Genomic DNA, 18,263 nt, shown 5'->3' on the forward strand with positions numbered 1-18,263 from the left:
CGGGCGGCTCTGCGCCAGCGACCTCCACCTGCTGCTCAACCTGCTGGGCGGCGGGGCGGGCGCGGGGGCGGGCGAGGTGTGGACCCCCGTGTGCTTGCCACGTTTCAACCCCGACGGGTATTTCTACGCGTACGCGGCGCGGCTGGGCGAGGAGGAGGAGGAGGAGGGCGTGACGCTGATCCTGCTGTCCACGGAGCGAGAGGGATTCTACGCGGCGGCTGCGTGCCGGCGGCAGCTGGAGGACACGCTGCGGGCGCAGGGCTGGCTGGCCGAGCTGGCGGCGGCCGTGCGAGGGGGAGCGGGGTACGGCCCCTCTCGCCCCGGCGCCCCCGAGCTCCGGCACTTCCTCTACAAGCCCTTGGAGGGGCCGGAGGAGATGCAGCAGCTGCCGCAGTTCACCAGGTGCGGGGATGGGGGGGACACGCCAGAATTGGGGGGTGGGTGTGTCCCTGACCTTCACCTGACGCTTTTGTTCCCCCTCCCTCACTGGCCGCAGCCCCGAGCTGGAGGAGCCCTACACCAGCGAGGAGGAGCAGCACCGGCTCTTCGACCTGTACCACTACCTGCACAGCCGCGTGCACAGCCCGCACCGGCCCCTGCGCCTGCTCTACCACGTGGCTGAGAAGGAAACGCTGCTGGCCTGGGTGAGCCGCGGGGAAGGAGCCGTCAGCAGGGCCCAGAGCCAGCAGCACCTGTTTGTGCTGTCCTGGGAAGATTCCAGAGTTAGTGGGGGTCGCTGGCTGGTGTGCTGTCGGTAGATCCTGCAGTTAACAGGATGCTCGGTGTCAGTAGATCGCGCAGTTAACAGGATGCTCACTGGAGATGCTGTCAGTAAATCCCACAATTAAAGGGATTTTCACTGGCAGTGCTGTCAGTAAACTCCACAATTAACAGGATTTTCACTGGCAGTGCCATCAGTAGAACCCATAGTTAACAGGATTTTCACTGGCAGTGCCATCAGTAGATCCCACAGTTATCAGCATTTTCGCTGGCAGTGCCATCAGTAGATCCCACAGGTAACAGGATTTTCACTGGCAGTGCCATCAGTAGATCCCACAGGTAACAGGCATGGATTCCCACAGGTGACCAGCAAGTTCGAGCTGTACAGCTGCTTCAGCCCGCTGGTGACGAAGGCGGGCGCCATCGCCGTGCTGACCAAGCTGCTGCGCTGGCTCAAGAAGGAGGAGGACTGGCTGTTCATCCGCTACCCGGCACCGTTCTGCGCCGCGCCCGCGCGCCCCGAGGGGCCTGAGCCCGAGGGCTGACAATAAACACTGAGACCCCGGGGAGAGTCCTGAGTCCGGGGAGACTGAGGGGTCAGGGGACACGGCCTCAGGGGTGAGGGGACAGGGGGACATCCTGAGGGGTGAGGGGACAGGGGACATGGCCTGAGGGGTGAGGGGACAGGGAATGTGGGGACACAGCCTGAGGGGTGAGGGGATGGGGGGGACATGGCCTGAGGGTGAGGGAATGGGGGGACATGGCTTGAGGGTGAGGGGACAGGGGGACATCCTGAGGGGTGAGGGGATGGCAAGGACACGGCCTGAAGGTGAGGGGATAAGGGGACACGGCCTGGGGGGATGAGGAGACACAGCCTGAGGGGTGAGGGAATGGCAGGGACATCCTGAGGGGTGAGGGGATGGAGTGACACGGCCTGAGAGTTGATGGGATGATGGAAGGGGTGAAAGGAGATGAGAACAGCGGCAGAGAAGGGGGAAAAGGGAACCAAAAATGACAGGAATGCAGGAGGGAAAACGGGGAGAAAACCTGAAAGAAAAGGTGGGTAAGAGCAGATAGAAAAGAGGGAAAATGGGGCAGAAAAGAGAGGGATGAGGGGACAGAAATCAGTGGGAAAACATGTGAGGAAACAGTGGGAAAATGTGACAGGAAAGGCTGGAAGAGGTGACAAGAAATGGAGGGCATAAATAGACAGGAAAGGGAGCAGAAAAGAGGGAAGAGGATATGATGAAAGAAATGACAGATTGGGGGTGAAAAGGGGACAGAAAATGACATCAGGAAGGGACAGAAACAGCTGGAAAAAGGGACAAAAATTAGGGCAAAGAATGGATGGAAAATGGTGGGAAGATGTGAGGGGGAAAGGTGGAAAAATGTGAGACTAAAAGGGTGGGAAAATGTGAGGGGAAAAAGGTGGGGAAATGCGAGGCGAAAAGGTGGGAAAATTGAAGGGAAATGGCGTGAAAACAAGGGGTGAAAGGCAGGAAAACATGAGGGGTAAGGGTGGGAAAAATTAGGGAAAAAAGCAGGAAAATGTGAGTGGGAAAGGGCGGGAAAACATGAGGGGGAAAGAGCGGGAAAACGTGAGGGGAAAAGAGCGGGAAACTGTGAGGGGAAAAGAGCGGGAAAACGTGAGGGGAAGAAGGGGGGAAAACCTGAGAGAATGGGAAGGAGAGGAGCTGAGAAAGCTGCAGAAAGAAGGTGAGGGGAAATTAGGGTGAAAAGGGACAAAGTGTAAGGACATAAGACAAAAAAGTGTGAAAAGGGGACTGGAAAGAGGGTGTTGGTGACAGAAAATGGAGCAAGAGGGGAAAGGACTGGAGAGGGAAATGAGGGACAGAAATGGAAGGGACAGAGGTGGCAGGAACTGGAGGAAGGAGGTGACAGAAATGGGAGAAACCCTGGAGAAAAAAGATAAGGAGGGAGGAAATGGTGAAACGTGACAGAAAATGCAGGGCTGAGGGTGGAAAAAGGGGATGAGGATGGGAAAAGGGGAAGAGGATGGAAAAAGGGGAATGAAGAGGATGACAAAGGCGACAGGAAGGGACAAGCCAGTGCCCACCATCATCATCCCCTGTGTCCCCCCCATGTACCCCTGTGTCCCCACTGTGTCCCTCCAGGCTGCAGTGATGGACCTGGACCCACGCAGTGAGGGGCTCTACGGCCAAGACCCCCCAAGACCACCATGTGTCCCAGTGTCCCCTCTCCCCAGGGACAAGGTGGTCTCAGGTGTCCCCAGGAGAGGCAGTGTCCCTGTGTCCTGCCCAGTTCCCCCCTCAGGTCCCCCTGGGGGGATCCCACAGCTGGAGGTGCTGCTGAGGCAGGTGCACAGCCTGCAGAAAGGTGAGTGTGAGGACTCCTGTGTTCCCCCATGTTCCCACGTCCCACCTGTCCTCCTATGCTCCCTCGTGTGCCTGCCACGTCCCCCCGTGTCCCACGTGTCCCTCTGTTCCTCCCACTGTGTCCCACAGTCCGTGAGGCCACGACACAGGAGCTGGTGAAGGCACAAGACTGCAGTGAGGGGTTGCGCCAGCACCTGGAGCAGCGTGAGTCACCTGGGGGGGACAATGAGAGGGCTGGAGGGGACACTGAGAGGGCCGGGGACACACAGAGGGGTCTGTGGGGTCCTTGGGTGGTGTGTAGGGACCCTGAGGGGTTTGTGGGGGCTCTGAGCTTATTTCCCCCTCCCCACAGTGGAGCAGCATAAGGAGGCACTGGAGAGGTCCTGGCAGCAGGTGCAGGGTGAGCCCGGGAGGTCCTTGGCTCTTTGGGGCCCCCCCAAAACCTCCCCTGATGCCCCCTGAACCTCTGACCCCCTTGACCCCCATGATTCCCTGACCCTTGTGGCCACCCAGAGGGGGTGGGACCCCCTACACAGAGGGACCCCCTTGGCCCCTGTGACCCCCCTGATCCCCCTGACCTTGACCCCTGTGACCCCCTGTGACCCCCCTGGCCGTGACACAGTCACTGCAGAGAGCGCAGCTGCAAGGGAAGGAGGTGGATGCCAAAGGTCAGAGGTGAGTGGGGACACTTGTGACCCTCCTCAACCTCACCTGTGCCCACGTGACCTCTGACCCTTCCCAAACACACCTGGTGGCCCCTGACCCCCCTGCAGGCGCTGCGGGCTCTGCCTGGAGAAGCAGCAGGACCTGGAAGGGACAAAGCAGCAGTGGGAGGAGCTGCAAAACCTGCGCCGGGGGCACAGGTGGGGCTGGGGACACAGCCTGAGGGATGCAGGTGGGGCTGGGGGTGGGACCAGGTGACCCACACAGGTCGTGTGTCACCCCTGTGTCCCCTCACCCCAGGTGGCAGCACTGCCAGCAGCTCGAGGCCATCATGGAGGAGCTCAAGCAGCTGCGTGTCACACACGTGAGCCCCGGGCTGGGGTCCCTCGCACACCTGGGGGTCCCTCACACACCTGGGTGCCCTGGCACACCCTGGCATCACCCCCTTCCCCCTGTCCCCCCACAGGCTCCAGCCCACCTGGAGGCTGAACTGGTGCAGCTGGAGAAGATGGAGGAGAAGTGGCTGAGCTGGGGTGAGCCCCTGACACCTGAGTGACCCCCCAGGACCCCTTCGAGCACCTGAGTGTCACTGCTGACACCTGAATGACCCCCCGTGACACCTCTGAGCACCTGAGGGACGCCCTCGGACACCTCAGTGACCTCTGCCAACACCTGAGTGACCTCCTGAGCTCCTGACTGACCCTGGGCCACCTGAACCCCTCTCCCACAAGCCCCTGAGTGACCCCCCCTGAACACCTGAGCGCCCCCAAACCCGGGTGTGTCCTCTTGGGCTGACCAGTGTCCCCCCCTTGCCCAGAGCGCCGTGTGATGGACGCCGAGGAGCAGCTGGGTCCAGAGGCACCTGTGCTCAGGTGAGTGCCCACCTCTGGCCCCGCCCCCTCACGTGTGGCCCTGCCCACTCAGGTCTGTCCCCACCCCCTTTACCCCCATTCTTGCAGGCGATTGGTGCAGCAGGAGCAGGAGGGGGCGGGGCAACAGCTGGAGGTGGAGCTGGGCCGGCAGCAGCTGAGCCTGCAGCGCTGTGACAGGTGTGTGACCCCTGGGGACAGGTGTGGGACAGGTGTTGCCCTGTCACCTGGGCCCCTCAAGGCCCCACCCACCTCCACCCCCACCCCCTCTCTGGCCCCGCCCCCAGGTTGGCAGAGGAGCTGCAGCAGCTGCAGCGCCCCCAGGAGGCTCTCCCAGAGTGACAGGGGACGAGATGGACACACCCCATGGGACACCTGTGGCACCTGTGTGACACCTCTGTGTGTTACCTGCGGGCCACCTGTGTCCTGCCATGTTCTCATGTCCCCCATTCCCCATTGTCCTACCCGCCATGTCCCCCTCAGGTCCCCAAGGCTCCCCCGTATCCCCCAGTCCTCTCAAGTTCCCCCATCCTCCCCATATTCCCCAATTGTCCCTCATGTCCCCATTTTCCTTAATGTCCCCCATGTCCCCATGTGTCCCACAATGTCCCCCATGTCCCCTCATGTCTCCAGTGTCCTCCATGTCCCCAGTTCCCCTCCAATGTCCTCCAATGTCCCCCATGTCCCCTCATGTCCCCATTTTCCTTAATGTCCCCCATGTCCCCATGTGTCCCACAATGTCCCCCATGTCCCCTCATGTCTCCAGTGTCCTCCATGTCCCCAGTTCCCCTCCAATGTCCCCCATGTCCCCTCAAGTCCCCAATGTCCCCCATGTCCCCTCATGTCCCCATTTTTCCCAATGTCCCCCATGTCCCCCCAGGTCTCCATGTGCCCCACAATGTCCCCTCGCATCCCTGATGTCCCCCATGTTGGGCCATTTGGCAGCGGCAGTGCCACAGTGAGAGGGGCTGGGGGCTCTGTGGGGACTCTGGGAGGGTTTTGAGGGGCTCCAGGGGGCTTTGAGGGGCTCTGGGGGGCCATTTGGGAGCGGCAGTGTCACAGTGAGAGGGGCTGGGGGCTTTGAGGGGCTTTGGGGGGCAATCTGGGAGTGTTGGGCTGCAGCGAGAGGGGCAGAGGGCTGATCTGGGGGGTTCCAGGGACACCTGAGGACTGGGTAGTTTTTCGGGGGGGTGTCTGGGTGGTTTTTGGAGTGCCTGGCCCCATTTTTGGGGTGTCTGACCTCAGATCAAATGCTCAGCCCACGTGCGCAGAGAATGTAAGGCGGGGGTGTCCCTGGTGGGATTTGGGGTGTCCCTGGTGGGATTTGGGGTGCCTACCCCGTTTTTGGGGTGCCTGACCCCGTTTTTGGGGTGTCCCCGGTGATGGACCCCCTGACCCCTCTGTGACCCCCCCTCCCCAGAGAAGGACCCGTCCCTGGAGATCCGGTACCGGCACAAGAAGTGGCGGGAGAAGGAGCACGAGGGGACCAAGGGGCAGGAGCTGGAGCAGGGCCGGGCTGCCAAGGTGGGCTCTGGTGGGGGGTCAGGGGGTGGGGACCCCACAAAGGGGAAGACCCCAATTCTGGGGGGAGGCTGGGAGGTGCTTGAATACCTTGTGATGAGGGATTTGGGGGGCACCAGGGGGCTGGGGGATGCTTTGGGGGAGATCTGGGGGACCCCGATCTCCGAGTGTCTGGAATCCCTCCCAGCTTGGGTTTTGTGGTGTCCCTGGGTCTTTCTTGGGGTGTCTGACCCCGTTTTTGGGGTGTCTGACTCTAGATCTAGCACTCAACCTGCATTTGGGGAGTGCAAGGTGGGGGTTTCCCCAGTGGGATTTGGGATATCCGTGGTGGGATTTGGGGTGTCCCTGGTGTTTTTGTTTCTGGGGTGCCTGACCCCATTTTCGGGGTGCCTTGACCCCAGATCAAGTGCTCGGCCCACATGTGCAGCGATTGCCAGGCAGGGGTGTCCCTGGTGGGATTTGAGGTGTCCCTGGTGGTTTTGGGGGTGCCTGACCCCGTTTTTGGGGTACCTGACCCCAGATCAAGCGCTCAGCCCGCCTGTGCGGTGAGTGCGAGGCAGGGGTGTCCCTGGTGGGATTTGAGGTGCTTGACCCCATTTTTGGTGTGCCTGACCCCATTTTTGTTGAGCCTGATCCCATTTTCGGGGTGCCTGACCCCGTTTTTGGTGTGCCCGATCCCAGATCTGGTGTGCCTGACCCCATTTTTGGGGTGCCTGACCCCATTTTTGTTGTGCCTGATCCCATTTTCGGGGTGCCTGACTCCGTTTTCGGGGTGTCTGCCCCCAGATCAAGCGCTCGGCCCGCATGTGCGGTGAGTGCGAGGCAGGGGTGTCCCTGGTGGGATTTGAGGTGCTTGACCCCATTTTTGGGGTGCCTGACCCCATTTTCGGGGTGCCTGACCCCATTTTTGTTGTGCCTGATCCCATTTTCGGGGTGCCTGACTCCGTTTTCGGGGTGTCTGCCCCCAGATCAAGCGCTCAGCCCGCCTGTGCGGCGAGTGCGAGGCAGGGGTGTCCCTGGTGGGATTTGAGGTGCTTGACCCCATTTTTGGGGTGCCTGACCCCATTTTTGGGGTGCCTGACCCCATTTTCGGGGTGCCTGACCCTGGTTTTGGGGTGTCTGCCCCCAGATCAAGCGCTCGGCCCGCATGTGTGGCGAGTGCGAGGCGTGCCGGCGCCCCGAGGACTGCGGGCAGTGCGACTTCTGCCGGGACATGAAGAAATTTGGGGGCCCCAACAAGATCCGCCAGAAGTGCCGGCTGCGGCAGTGCCAGCTGCGGGCGCGGGTGAGCGGGCACCTGGCGTGTCCCCAGCGTGTCCCCAGTGTGTCCCCAACGTGTCCTTGGTGTGTGTTGGGAGTGGGGTGTGTCCCCCGTGTGGCGTGGCCTCAGTGCTGGGGGCATTGGGGTGGCCTTGGTGTGTCCCCAGTGTATCTGGGGGTGTTGAAGGGGGTCCCTTGAAGTGGGGAGGGGGTTCAGGTCCTCTTGGGGGGGGCTTTGGGGGTGCCCGGCTGAGGGTCCCGGTGTCACCCCCGTCCCACAGCGGCTGTGACAACTGCAACGAGTGGTTCCATGGGGACTGCATCAACATCACCGAGCGCATGGCCAAGGCCATCCGCGAGTGGTACTGCCGGCAGTGCCGCGGTGAGAGGGGCGGGGGGCTCTGGGAGGGCGTGGGGGGCTTTGGGGGCTCCACAAAGGATAATGATTTCCCTATCTCAGTTCCCTCACAGTTTGGATTAGATACAGTATTTTTGTTGCTGTGGTAAACTCTTTCTGTATGGCATGGCTGTGTGCTGTTCCACAGCTGTTGCTGTCCTCTGCAGGGATGGATGCTTTAAGCTGGGCTGTTTGCAGGACTGTTTTCAGTGATTTTTAATGAAAAGCATAGAGGTGGTGAGCCACTGTGAAAAAATGATGATATTTTCTTAGAAATTTTGTCTCTTTGAAAGTAGGTGAAGACTCCACAGTCTTTCCACAGATTGTCTGTCTTGTTTGTGCTTGCCCTCCACCCAAGGACAGTGTGGTGCCTTGCTGCAAAGTGACAGCATGACCACTGTCCCCAGTGTGTCCCCAGTGTGTCCCCAGTGTGGCTGTGTTCCTGTCATGTAGTCTCTGTCACCACCTCGTGTCCCTTTGTCACCCTGTCCCATGTCCCTCTGTCACTGTGTCTCCTGTTAGCGTTTCATCTTGTCCCTGTGTCCCTCTGTCACCGTGTCCCGTGCCCCTTGGTCACCATGTCTCATGTTGTGACACATCGTTTGTCATTGTCTCGCCATGTCCTCGTGTGTCTTTGTCACCTTGTGCTGTGTCCCTGATGTGTCACTTTTCTGGCATGTCCCTGTGTCCCCCCTTCCTCACGTGTTTTGTGTCCCCAGCGAGCTGCTGCGTGTGTCCCTGTGTCACCCTGATGTTTGCCCAAGGTGTCTTGTGTCCCCAAGTGTCCCATGTCCTTGTGTTCCCGTGTCTGTGTGTCACTGTCTCACAGTGTCCCCAAGTGTCCCCTGTCCTTGTGTTCCCGTGTCTGTGTGTCACTGTCTCACAGTGTCCCCAAGTGCCCCTGTACTTGTGTTCCCGTGTCTGTGTGTCACTGTCTCACAGTGTCCCCAAGTGTCTTCTGTCCTTGTGTTCCCATGTCTGTGTGTCACTGTCTCACAGTGTCCCCAAGTGTCCCATGTCCTTGTGTTCCCCTGTCTGTGTGTCACTGTCTCACAGTGTCCCCAAGTGTCCCCTGTCCTTGTGTTCCCCTGTCTGTGTGTCACTGTCTCACAGTGTCCCCAAGTGTCCCATGTCCCCGTGTCACCCTGTCTCACTATGTCCTGACGTCCCGTGTCTGTGTGTCACTCTGTCAGCGTGTCCCCAACATGTCTTGTGTCCCCAAGTGTCCCATGCCCCTGTGTGTCCCTGTGTCTGTGTCACCCTGTCCCGTGTCCCTGACACGTCTCCAAGATGTTTTGCGTTCCTAACTGTCCCATGTCCCTGTGCCACCATGTCTTGTGTCCCTGTGTCCCCTTGTCCTGAGTCTCTATGTCCCTGTGTCCCCATGTCCCGTGTCCCTGACACGTCTCCAAGGTGTTTTGCGTTCCTAACTGTCCCATGTCCCCATGTCCTTGTCCCCATGTCCCTGTGTCTCCACATCCCGTGTCCCTGTGTCCCCATGTCCCGTGTCCCTGTGTCACCGCCCTGTCCCTGATGTGTCCCCTCCATGTCCCCACAGGAGTCCTACAAGTACTTCCCCACCTCGGTGAGTCCCTGGGGCCCTGGGGGGAGGGGATGGAGGGGAGGGGGAGGGGAAAGGGGGACCCCAGACACCCCCCATCCCCGTCAGAAGGGCGTGGTGCCATGGGGGGGGCCCGGGGGTCCCTGGCGGTGCTGACCCCACCCCCAGCTGGCTCGGGGGCGCGAGGGGGACCTGGAGCTGCTGAAGGCGCAGCTGGGGGGGCCGGGGCCCCCCGAGAGCCTCTCGGATGAGGAGCTGCCCCTCGACCCCCGGCTCTACCAGGAGCTCTGCGCCGGCGCCTTCGACGAGCACGGCCTGGTGAGCCCCCAAAAACTGCCCCCCCGGGACCCCAAAAACTGCCCCCCCCGGGACCCCAAAACTGCCCCTCCGGGCCCCCAAAACTGCCCTGGGACCCCAAAACTGCCCTGGGACCCCAAACCTGCCCCCCCCCCGGGACCCCAAAAACTGCCCCTCCGGGCCCCCAAAACTGCCCCTCCGGGCCCCCAAAACTGCCCTGGGACCCCAAAACTGCCCCCTGGCACCCCGTAACTGCCCTGGGACCCCAAAGCTGACCTCCCCGGCACCCCAGAACTGCCCCAGGACCCCAGAACTGTCGCCTTGGGACTTGAAAACTGCCCCTCCTGAGACCCCAAAACTGCCCCCTTGGCATGCCAAGAACTGCCCCGGGACCCCAAAACTGCCCCCAGGACCCCAAAACTGCCCTCCAGGCACCCCAAATACCTCCTCAGGACCCCAGAACTGCCCCCCTGGGCACCCCAAAACCCACCAGGCACCCCAAATACCCCTCCAAATAGCACAGGAGCAGATTTGAATGAGGTTTTTGCACATCAGGGCCTGGTTTAGTGTGTTTAGGCCTGGTTTAGTGTGTTTAGGCCTGGTTTTAGGCTGTTCACAGGTGGTTTTGTGTGTCAAGGTGAGCTCCAGGTATATCAGGACACGTCCTTGGTCCCTGTCCGGGCATGTCCCCAAATGTCCCCACGGGGGCTGTGCCCTGAGACGTGTCCCCAAATGTCCCCAGCATGTCCTGGCACATCAGGACATGTCCCCATGGCACTCTGAGGCTTGTCAGGCGTGTCCCTGCATGTCCCCAGCGTGTCCTGGCACGTCCCCACACCGAGCCACACGCCTGAGGCACCTCAGGCCACGTTGTCCCCTCGTGTCCCTTCACGGGCTATGCTCTGAGGCGCATCGGGGGCGTCACCCCACATGTCCCCCACGTGTCCCCATGTGTCCCCGTGTGTCCCTGGTCCTGCCAGCCCTGGCTCAGCGACGCCGAGGACGCGCCGTTCCTGGACCCCGTCCTGCGCAAACGCGCCGTGAAGGTCAAACACGTCAAACGCCGCGAGAAGAAATCCGACAAGAAGGTGAGGGCCACTGGGAGATACTGGGAGAGATACTGGGGGTTACTGGGAGGTTCCATGGGTCACTGGGAGGGCTCTGGGTGGTTGCTGGGTTACGAGTGGTGGTTACTGGGTGGTGACAGGTGGTTACTGGTGCTCACTGGTGTGGAAGGAGGAGTGGCGGAATGAGCACTGGGAGCTGCTGGGAGGTACTGGGAGGGTTCTGGGTGGTGACTGGTGCTAACTGGTGTGGAAGGAGGAGCGGTACAAGTGGCACCGGCAGCGGGCACGGCACTGGCGGTGCTGGCCTGTGAGTTGCGGTGACTGGGAGGTTACTGGGAGGTAACTGGTGCTAACTGGTGATTACTGGTGCAGAAGGATGAGCACTAAAAGCAGCACTGGCAGCGCTGGGCTATGAGTGGTGGTTAATGGGAGGTTACTGGTTTATGAGTGGTGGTTACTGGGTGATTACTGGGAGGTTCCTGGTGCTAACTGGTTCTAACTGGTGCAGAAGGAGGAGCACTACAAGCAGCACCGGCAGTGGGCGAGGCACTGGCAGTGCTGGACTATGAGTGGTGGTTACTGGGAGGTTACTGGGTGGTGACTAGGAGGTTACTGGGAGGTTACTGGTGCTGACTGGAGGTTCCTGGTGCAGAAGGAGGAGCACTACAAGCGGCACTGGCAGCGGGCACGGCACTGGCAGTGCTGGGCTATGAGTTGTGGTTACTGGGAGGTTACTGGTCTATGAGTGGTGGTGACTGAGTGATTTCTGGGTGATTACTGGGTGGTGACTGAGAGGTTACTGGTGCTAACTGGTGCAGAAGGAGGAGCGCTACAAGCGGCACCGGCAGCGGGCACGACACCGCGAGCGCTGGGCTATGAGTGGTGGTTACTGGGAGGTTACTGGGAGGTTACTGGGTGGTTACTGGGTGGTTACTGGTTCTCACTGGTGCTAACTGGTACAAGCGGCACCGGCAGCGGGCACGACACCGCGAGCGCTGGGCTATGAGTGGTGGTTACTGGGAGGTTACTGGGTGGTGACTAGGAGGTTACTGGTGCTAACTGGAGGTTCCTGGTGCAGAAGGAGGAGCGCTACAAGCGGCACCGGCAGCGGGCGCGGCACCGCGAGCGCCGCGGGCACCCCGAGCGCGCCGACGCCCGCGACCCCGCGGGGCTGGGGCAGTGCCTGGGCCCCGGCTGCACCCGCCCCGCGCGCCCGCCCTCCAAGTACTGCAGCGAGGCCTGCGGCATCAAACTGGCTGCCAAGTGAGTACCCACCAGTACGGACCAGTATAAACCAGTGCGGGACGGGACAGACCGGTATGGACTGGTATAAACTGGTACAGAACAGTACAGGCTGGTATAGACCAGTATAAACCAGTACAGAACAGTGCTGACTGCTGTGGACCAGTACAGAATGTTAGAGGCTGGTATAGGCCAGTATAAGCCAGTATAGAATGGCACAGACCAGTATAAACCAGTATGGAACAACACAGACCAGTATAAACCAATAATTATCAGTACAGACTGGTGCAAACCAGTATAGACCAGTATAAACCAGTACAGAACGGTACCAACCAGTATAGGCCAGTATAAACCAGTACACAATGGTGCAGACTGATACAGACCAGTGTAAACCCATCTAGAACCAGTATAAACCAGTTACATAAACAGGTCCTGCCACAGTGATCCTGCAGTCCCCATTAACCCTTTCCTCACCCCGATCCCAGCCAGATCTACAAGATCCTGCCTCAGTGGATCCCAGGGATCCTGAAGCCCCCATTAACCCTTTCGTCCCCTATGCCAGCCGGATCTATGAGATCCTGCCTCAGTGGATCCCAGGGATCTCAGGGCTGCCATTAACCCTTTCTTCCCCGATCCCAGGTGGATCTATGAGATCCTGCCTCAGTAGATCCCTGGGATCCTGCAGCCCCCATTAACCCTCTCCTCCCCCCGATGCCAGCCGGATCTACGAGATCCTGCCACAGTGGATCCAGCAGTGGATCCTGCAGCCCCCATTAACCCTCTCCTCCCCCCGATGCCAGCCGGATCTACGAGATCCTGCCGCAGCGGATCCAGCAGTGGCAGCAGAGCCCGTGCGTGGCGGAGGAGCACGGCAAGCGGCTGCTGGAGCGCATCCGGCGCGAGCAGCACCAGGCGCGGCTGCGGCTGCAGGAGATGGAGCGGCGCTTCCACGAGCTCGAGGGGCTCATCGCCCGCGCCAAGGGGCACCCGCCCCGCGAGGACGAGGAGGTGGGCACCCCCCAGGGCTCGCAGAGGGCTGGGGACCCCAAAAACCCTTTCATTCTCCCTGTTTTGGGTCCCTCTTGAGATCTCCCTTGGGCCTACATGGACTCCTGGGTCCCCCCCAAACCCTTTCATTCTATTCTCCCTGTTTTGGGTCCCTCTTGAGATCCCCCTTGGCCCAGGGCTCGCAGAGGGCTGGGGACCCCAAAAACCCTTTCATTCTCCCTGTTTTGGGTCCCTCTTGAGATCCCCCTTGGGCCTACATGGACTCCTGGGTCCCCCCAAACCCTTTCATTCTCCCTGTTTTGGGTCCCTCTTGAGATCCCCCTTGGGCCTACATGGACACCTGGGTCCCCCCAAACCCTTTAATTCTCCCTGTTTTGGGTCCCTCTTGAGATCCCCCTTGGGCCTACATGGACTCCTGGGTCCCCCCAAACCCTTTAATTCTCCCTGTTTTGGGTCCCTCTTGAGATCTCCCTTGGTCCTTCATGGACACTTGGGTGCCCCCAAATCTTTTTCCCCATTCTGGGTTCCTCTTGAACCCCTCTGCTCCTCTGGTACCCACATGCAGCTCCTGGAGGGCTGGGGACCCCAAAAACCCTTTAATTATCCCAGTTCTGGGTTCCTCTTGAGATCCCTCCTGATCCTTCATGGACTCCTGGGTGCCCCCAAACCATCGATGCCCCCTTCACTGCCTTTCCCTGGATCCCCTCCAAAATCCCTGGGTCCATCCTGGATGCCCCCAACCCTTTAATTCCACCCATTCTGGTCCCCCCTGAGCCCCTGGGCATCCCCCAAATTTCTGAGTCCCTCCTGAACCTTGTCCTGTGTCCCCCCAAACCCCTCCCTGGAGCATCTGGGTGCCCCTGGAGCCCCCTAACCTTGTGTCCCCCGAATCCCTGGGTGCCCCTGTGGACCCCCTGACCCCGCTGTCCCCCCAGAGCACGGAGGGGGACAGCGAGGACACGGACCTGCAGATCTTCTGCGTGTCCTGTGGCCACCCCATCAACCCCAAGGTGGCCCTGCGGCACATGGAGCGCTGCTACGCCAAGGTGATCCTGGGATCTGGGGGGGTCTGGGGGCACCTCTGGGTTCCTGGGGTCTCTGGGATCATCTGTGGGGTCATCTGTGGGGTTATCCATGGGGTTATCCATGGCACTCTGGGCTCCTGTGGGATCATCCATGGGATCTGTGGGATCATCCATGGCAGTCTATGGGCCCCCGTGGGTTCCTGGGATCTGTGGGATCATCCATGGGACTTTCTGGGCTCCTGTGGGATCTTCTGGGGGATCCTTCTAGGGGAACTTTGGGAGCCCCCGGGGCTGGGCACCCTCCCCAGATCCTGCAGTGGCCATGGGGATCCCTTTCCTCAGTTCGAGGGGGCTGGGGGGACCCTGTGAAGGAACTTTAGGGGGCTGGGGGGGCTGTGGGATTTCAGGGAGAGGGGCTTTATAGGGGCTGGGAACGAGGTTTTGGGGGGTGGGGGCAGTGCCCAGGACACTCCTGGGACCCCAAGGTGGGCACAGAGCGAGGTTTTGGGGGGTGGGGGCAGTGCCCAGGACACTCCTGGGACCCCAAGGTGGGCACAGGGTGGCTTTAAGGGGCAGGGGTAGTGCCCAGGACACTCCTGGGACCCCAAAGTGGGCACAAGGGGGACAGGACGTGGGCAGTGCCCGGGACAGTTTTGAGACCCCAAAGTGGGCCCAGAATGAGATTTTGAGGTTGAATTTAGGGGATCTGTGCCCCAAGCACTCCTGGGACCCCAGGGTGGACATGAGGGGACAGGACATGGGCAGCGCCCAGGACACTGCCAGGACCCCAGGGTGGCCGTGGGGGTGGCAGAGGGGCTCTGGGTGTCCTGCTGACCCCGTGCCCGCCCAGGTGCCCGCGGACGAGGTGTGCGGGTGCCCGCTGGTGCGCGACGTCTTCGAGCTGACCGGGGACTTCTGCCGCGTCCCCAAGCGCAAGTGCCACCGCCACTACTGCTGGGAGAAGCTGCGCCGCGCCGAGGTGGACCTGGAGCGCGTCCGCGTGGTGGGTGCCACCGCCCCGTGTCCCCAGAGTGTCCCCAAAGTGTCCCTGTCGCTGTCCCTGTCCCCCTGCAGTGGTACAAGCTGTTTGAGCAGGACAGTGTCCCTGTCCCCACACTGTCCCCATGCTGTCCCTGTCCCCACACTGTTCTTGTCCCTGCACCGTTCCTGTCCCTGCACTGCCCTTGTCCCCACAGGGTCTGTCCCTGTCGCTGTCCCCACACTGTCCCTCTCCCCACTCTGTCCCCATGCTGTCCCCATGCTGTCCCTGTCCCCCACAGTGGTACAAGCTTGACAAGCTGTTTGAGCAGGACAGTGTCCCTGTCCCTGTCCTCACGCTGTCCCCACCCTGTCCCCACACTGTTCCTGTCCCTGTCCCCACGCTGTCCCTGTCCCCGCAGTGGTACAAGCTGGATGAGCTGTTTGAACAGGACAGTGTCACTGTCCCTGTCCCCACCCTGTCCCTGTCCCCACACTGTTCCTGTCCCTGCATTGTCTTTGTCCCCACGCTGTGTCTATCCCCACTGTCCCCACAGTGGTACAAACTGGATGAGCTGCTCGAGCAGGACAGTGTCCCTGTCCCCACTCTGTCCCCACCCTGTCCCCATGCTGTCCCCACACTGTCCCTGTCCCCCACGGAGTCACGTGGGGAGGGGGCGCGGCCCGGCTGTGTTTGGGGGCGGGGTCCGGCGGTGTTTGGGCTCTCGGGGCGGGTCGTGACCCCCTCCCCACCCCCTCCCCGGGGGTCTCAGCCCCCCCGCAGGATGGCGGAGGGCTGGGCCGAGTGCCCGGCGCTGGGCCCGGGCTGGCAGCGCCGCGAAGCTTTTCGGAAATCCGGGGCCACCAGCGGCCGCAGCGACACCTACTACAGGAGGTGCCCCTCCCCAAAAACCCCCAGCACCCCTCTCCCACCCCCTCGGGACTGCGGGTGGGGCCGTTTCTGCCCTTTCTCCCTCCTAGACCCCATCCCGTGTCCATTTGAGGGCTTCCCCCCCACCCCCCGGTGGTGTTTCCTGCGGGATTTCAGAGCCCCTCTCCCATCTCCCCCTCCAGGATCTCCCCAGGGCCACCTCCGTGCCCCTTTCCCCAAATATTCCCAGTCCCTTCCAATTTTTTCAGGCTGTTTTGGGGCTTGGGGAATCCTTTTTGAGAGTTTCGGGGTCTCCTGAGCTCTGTTTGTTCCCCCTTTCCCATTCTCCCTTTGGCATTTGGGGGCTCCCCCGGGCTCAGCGGTCCCTGTGGGGTTTTGGGGCCGTTCCTGGGGATTTTGGGGCCCGTCTGACCCGACTCCCCGGCAGCCCCACAGGGCAGAAGTTCCGCAGTAAGATCGAGCTGCGGCGGTTCCTGGGCCCCGGGCACGACCTCAGCAACTTCGACTTCAAATCGGGGCTGCAGCGACCTGGCCCCACCCGGGTAAGGGGGATGGGAACCGGGAGGGGCCCTAAAAACCACGATGGGGGCACAAAAATCCCAAAAAACCTCGGGGCGGGGGGGGGGGGGAAACCTGGAGCTCTCCTGAGAGGGGAACCCCATAACAAGAATGGAATTGGGAGTGGAATAAAGAGGTGGGGTAAAAGGGGCTCCTCAAAATGAGGGAAATGAGGTTGAGGTGACCCTAAATTTGGGGGGGGGGGGATAACAAGGGGTCTTTAAATTTGGGAGGAGCAGTAATGGGGGTTTTGAAGTGGGGGAAGGGTCACAAGGGGTTTTTATGACCCCCCCCCATTTTCTGCTTTTCAGGCCAGGAAGAGCCCCAAATGGCATCTGCCCACCGAGCCCCTCCCAGAGCCCCTCGAAATCTTCAAAAAGGAGGAAGAGGAGGTGGAAGTGGAGGTGGAGGTGGAGGTGGGCGGGGCTGAGACCGAGAAGACCCCACCCTCATCAGTTCAGGCCGTGCCCATCCCTGTCCAGGCCACGCCTCTGACTCTCCAGGCCACACCTCCTTCAGTTGAGGCCACGCCCTCTCCGGCCGTGGCCACGCCCTCACTGGAGCCCCCCCATCGCAGGACCCGGAAGCGGCCGCCCCTGGAGCCCCCCCAGGATGGGGTGGTGGCGTGAGTGGGGGAGGGGACAGGGGTCCATGGGGGGTGGTGGGGTCCTCCAGGTGTGGGAGTGGGGGTCTCCTGGAGCTCTTGGTGTGGGTAGGGGGGTCTCAGGATCAGGGGGTGACCCCAGGAGGGAGGGATTGGGGTCCCTGGGGGGAGTTTGGGGGGTTCCCTCAGGGGGGTTGCGGGATCTCAGGGGCAGTGGGGGTGTTGGGGTCCCCCTGGCACCCCCCAAAATGCTGCCCCCTCCTCCACAGGCTTTGTGCTGGCTGCCAGAGCCTCTTCCCGGGGGTGTCCCTGCCCCCCCAGCGCCGCTGCCGCTGGCTCTGCCCCGACTGCCGTGGTGAGCTTCGGCCTCAGAGCCCTCCTCCTCATCCTCTTCATGCTCCTCCTCATCCTCTTCGTGCTCCTCATTGTCTCAGCCTTTCTCCCACCTTCCTCAGCTCTCTCAGAGCTTTTTCTGTTTTATTCTCTTCCTTATTTTCCTGTTCTCCATGTCCTTCATTCCCTGGGGTTTTCCCTCTCCATCATCATCATCGTTCCTTGAATTTCTTCAGCCTCGTAATTATCATTTTAATCCTCTGGAACTTCTTGTTCCTCCTTCTTCTTCCTGATTCTCCCCTGCCTCCTTTTCCCTGTTTCGGACCATTCTGGAGAGGAAGGGAGCTTGAAGGAGCTTGGGAGGGGGGTCAGGGGGGAATTCCAGAAAAGTTGGGGTGACCCTGACCCCCTTCCTCCACCTCCCCCAGCCCAGAGACGAGACTTCAACCGGGAGCAGCGATTCTACAAGGTACCCCCGATCCCTCAGGGGGGTCAAATGGTGCCCTTGGGCATTCCCCCAATCCCTCAGGGAGTTTGGGGAGCCCCCCCAGAGCCCTGACACCCCCTCCCCACAGCGGGTGGGCTGTGGCACGTGCCAGGCCTGTCGCATCCCCGAGGACTGCGGGATCTGCAGCGCCTGCGCCCGCAACCCCCCCGGGGGCCCCTCCGGGCCCGGCCGGACCCCCAAGTGCCTCCTGCGCCGCTGCCTGCGCATCGTCAAGAAGGTACCGGCACCCCCTTGTCACTGTCACCCCCCTCGGTGTCACCAGCACCCCCTTGTCACTGTCACCCCACCTCAATATCACCAGCATCCCCCTCGTGCCACCAGCACCCCCTTGTCACTGTCACCCCCCTCGGTGTCACCCGCACCCCCCCAGTGTCACCAGCACCCCCTTGTCACTGTCACCCCC

General features: G+C 61.3%; 4 protein-coding genes across 5 annotated transcripts in view; all 4 read left to right on the forward strand.

The window, feature by feature from the left end:
• The window catches only part of LOC121357329 (vacuolar fusion protein MON1 homolog B-like), a 3,583-nt gene extending 2,299 nt beyond the window's left edge, over positions 1–1,284 (forward strand). The window contains exons 4-6 of the mRNA XM_041474510.1: positions 7–402; positions 497–644; positions 1,083–1,284. Coding sequence (XP_041330444.1) covers positions 7–402; positions 497–644; positions 1,083–1,265 — 727 coding nt within the window. The 3' untranslated portion in view covers positions 1,266–1,284. The remainder of the gene's footprint in view (positions 1–6; positions 403–496; positions 645–1,082) is intronic.
• A 1,148-nt stretch (positions 1,285–2,432) lies between these two features.
• LOC121357322 (bromodomain-containing protein DDB_G0280777-like) lies at positions 2,433–5,175 on the forward strand. Of its 2 annotated transcripts, XM_041474499.1 has the most exons (10): positions 2,433–3,078; positions 3,207–3,281; positions 3,430–3,477; positions 3,698–3,752; positions 3,851–3,940; positions 4,041–4,104; positions 4,207–4,273; positions 4,558–4,612; positions 4,700–4,789; positions 4,897–5,175. In XM_041474499.1, the coding sequence occupies exons 1-10, from the start codon at positions 2,712–2,714 to the stop codon at positions 4,949–4,951; spliced, it is 966 nt and encodes a 321-aa protein (XP_041330433.1). In that variant the 5' UTR covers positions 2,433–2,711; the 3' UTR covers positions 4,952–5,175. The 2 variants fall into 2 exon arrangements, with proteins under 2 accessions (XP_041330433.1, XP_041330432.1); XM_041474498.1 differs by having other exon boundaries at positions 4,041–4,273.
• CXXC1 (CXXC finger protein 1) lies at positions 5,080–15,627 on the forward strand (the record flags this gene model as incomplete). The annotated part of the gene is made up of 12 exons (XM_041474511.1): positions 5,080–5,092; positions 6,030–6,133; positions 7,260–7,415; positions 9,346–9,372; positions 9,517–9,666; positions 10,626–10,733; positions 11,791–11,975; positions 12,755–12,962; positions 13,898–14,089; positions 14,655–14,723; positions 14,838–14,990; positions 15,388–15,627. Coding segments are annotated over exons 1-12 (1,605 nt in total), but the record flags the coding sequence as incomplete, so codon positions are not given.
• Positions 15,628–15,635: 8 nt separating this feature from the next.
• The window catches only part of MBD1 (methyl-CpG binding domain protein 1), a 7,646-nt gene continuing 5,018 nt past the window's right edge, over positions 15,636–18,263 (forward strand). Inside the window, exons 1-6 of the mRNA XM_041474512.1 lie at positions 15,636–15,860; positions 16,285–16,399; positions 16,727–17,040; positions 17,289–17,374; positions 17,781–17,821; positions 17,928–18,077. Of these exons, the coding sequence (XP_041330446.1) occupies positions 15,751–15,860; positions 16,285–16,399; positions 16,727–17,040; positions 17,289–17,374; positions 17,781–17,821; positions 17,928–18,077 (816 nt within the window). The 5' untranslated portion in view covers positions 15,636–15,750. The remainder of the gene's footprint in view (positions 15,861–16,284; positions 16,400–16,726; positions 17,041–17,288; positions 17,375–17,780; positions 17,822–17,927; positions 18,078–18,263) is intronic.

This window comes from Pyrgilauda ruficollis, unplaced genomic scaffold, assembly GCF_017590135.1.
Source record: "Pyrgilauda ruficollis isolate IOZ18807 unplaced genomic scaffold, ASM1759013v1 scaffold325, whole genome shotgun sequence".
NCBI classification, from domain to species: Eukaryota; Metazoa; Chordata; class Aves; order Passeriformes; family Passeridae; genus Pyrgilauda; species Pyrgilauda ruficollis.

What these genes read in the sequence shown, in the direction of transcription:
- LOC121357322 (XM_041474498.1), top strand. Translation starts at nt 2,712, where the DNA reads ATGAGGATGGGAAAAGGGGAAGAGGATGGAAAAAGGGGAATGAAGAGG. An exon ending in GTGGATGCCAAAGGTCAGAG is followed by an intron (nt 3,753 to 3,850) that starts GTGAGTGGGGAC and finishes ACCCCCCTGCAG; the next exon opens with GCGCTGCGGGCTCTGCCTGG. An exon ending in AGCCTGCAGCGCTGTGACAG is followed by an intron (nt 4,790 to 4,896) that starts GTGTGTGACCCC and finishes CCCCGCCCCCAG; the next exon opens with GTTGGCAGAGGAGCTGCAGC.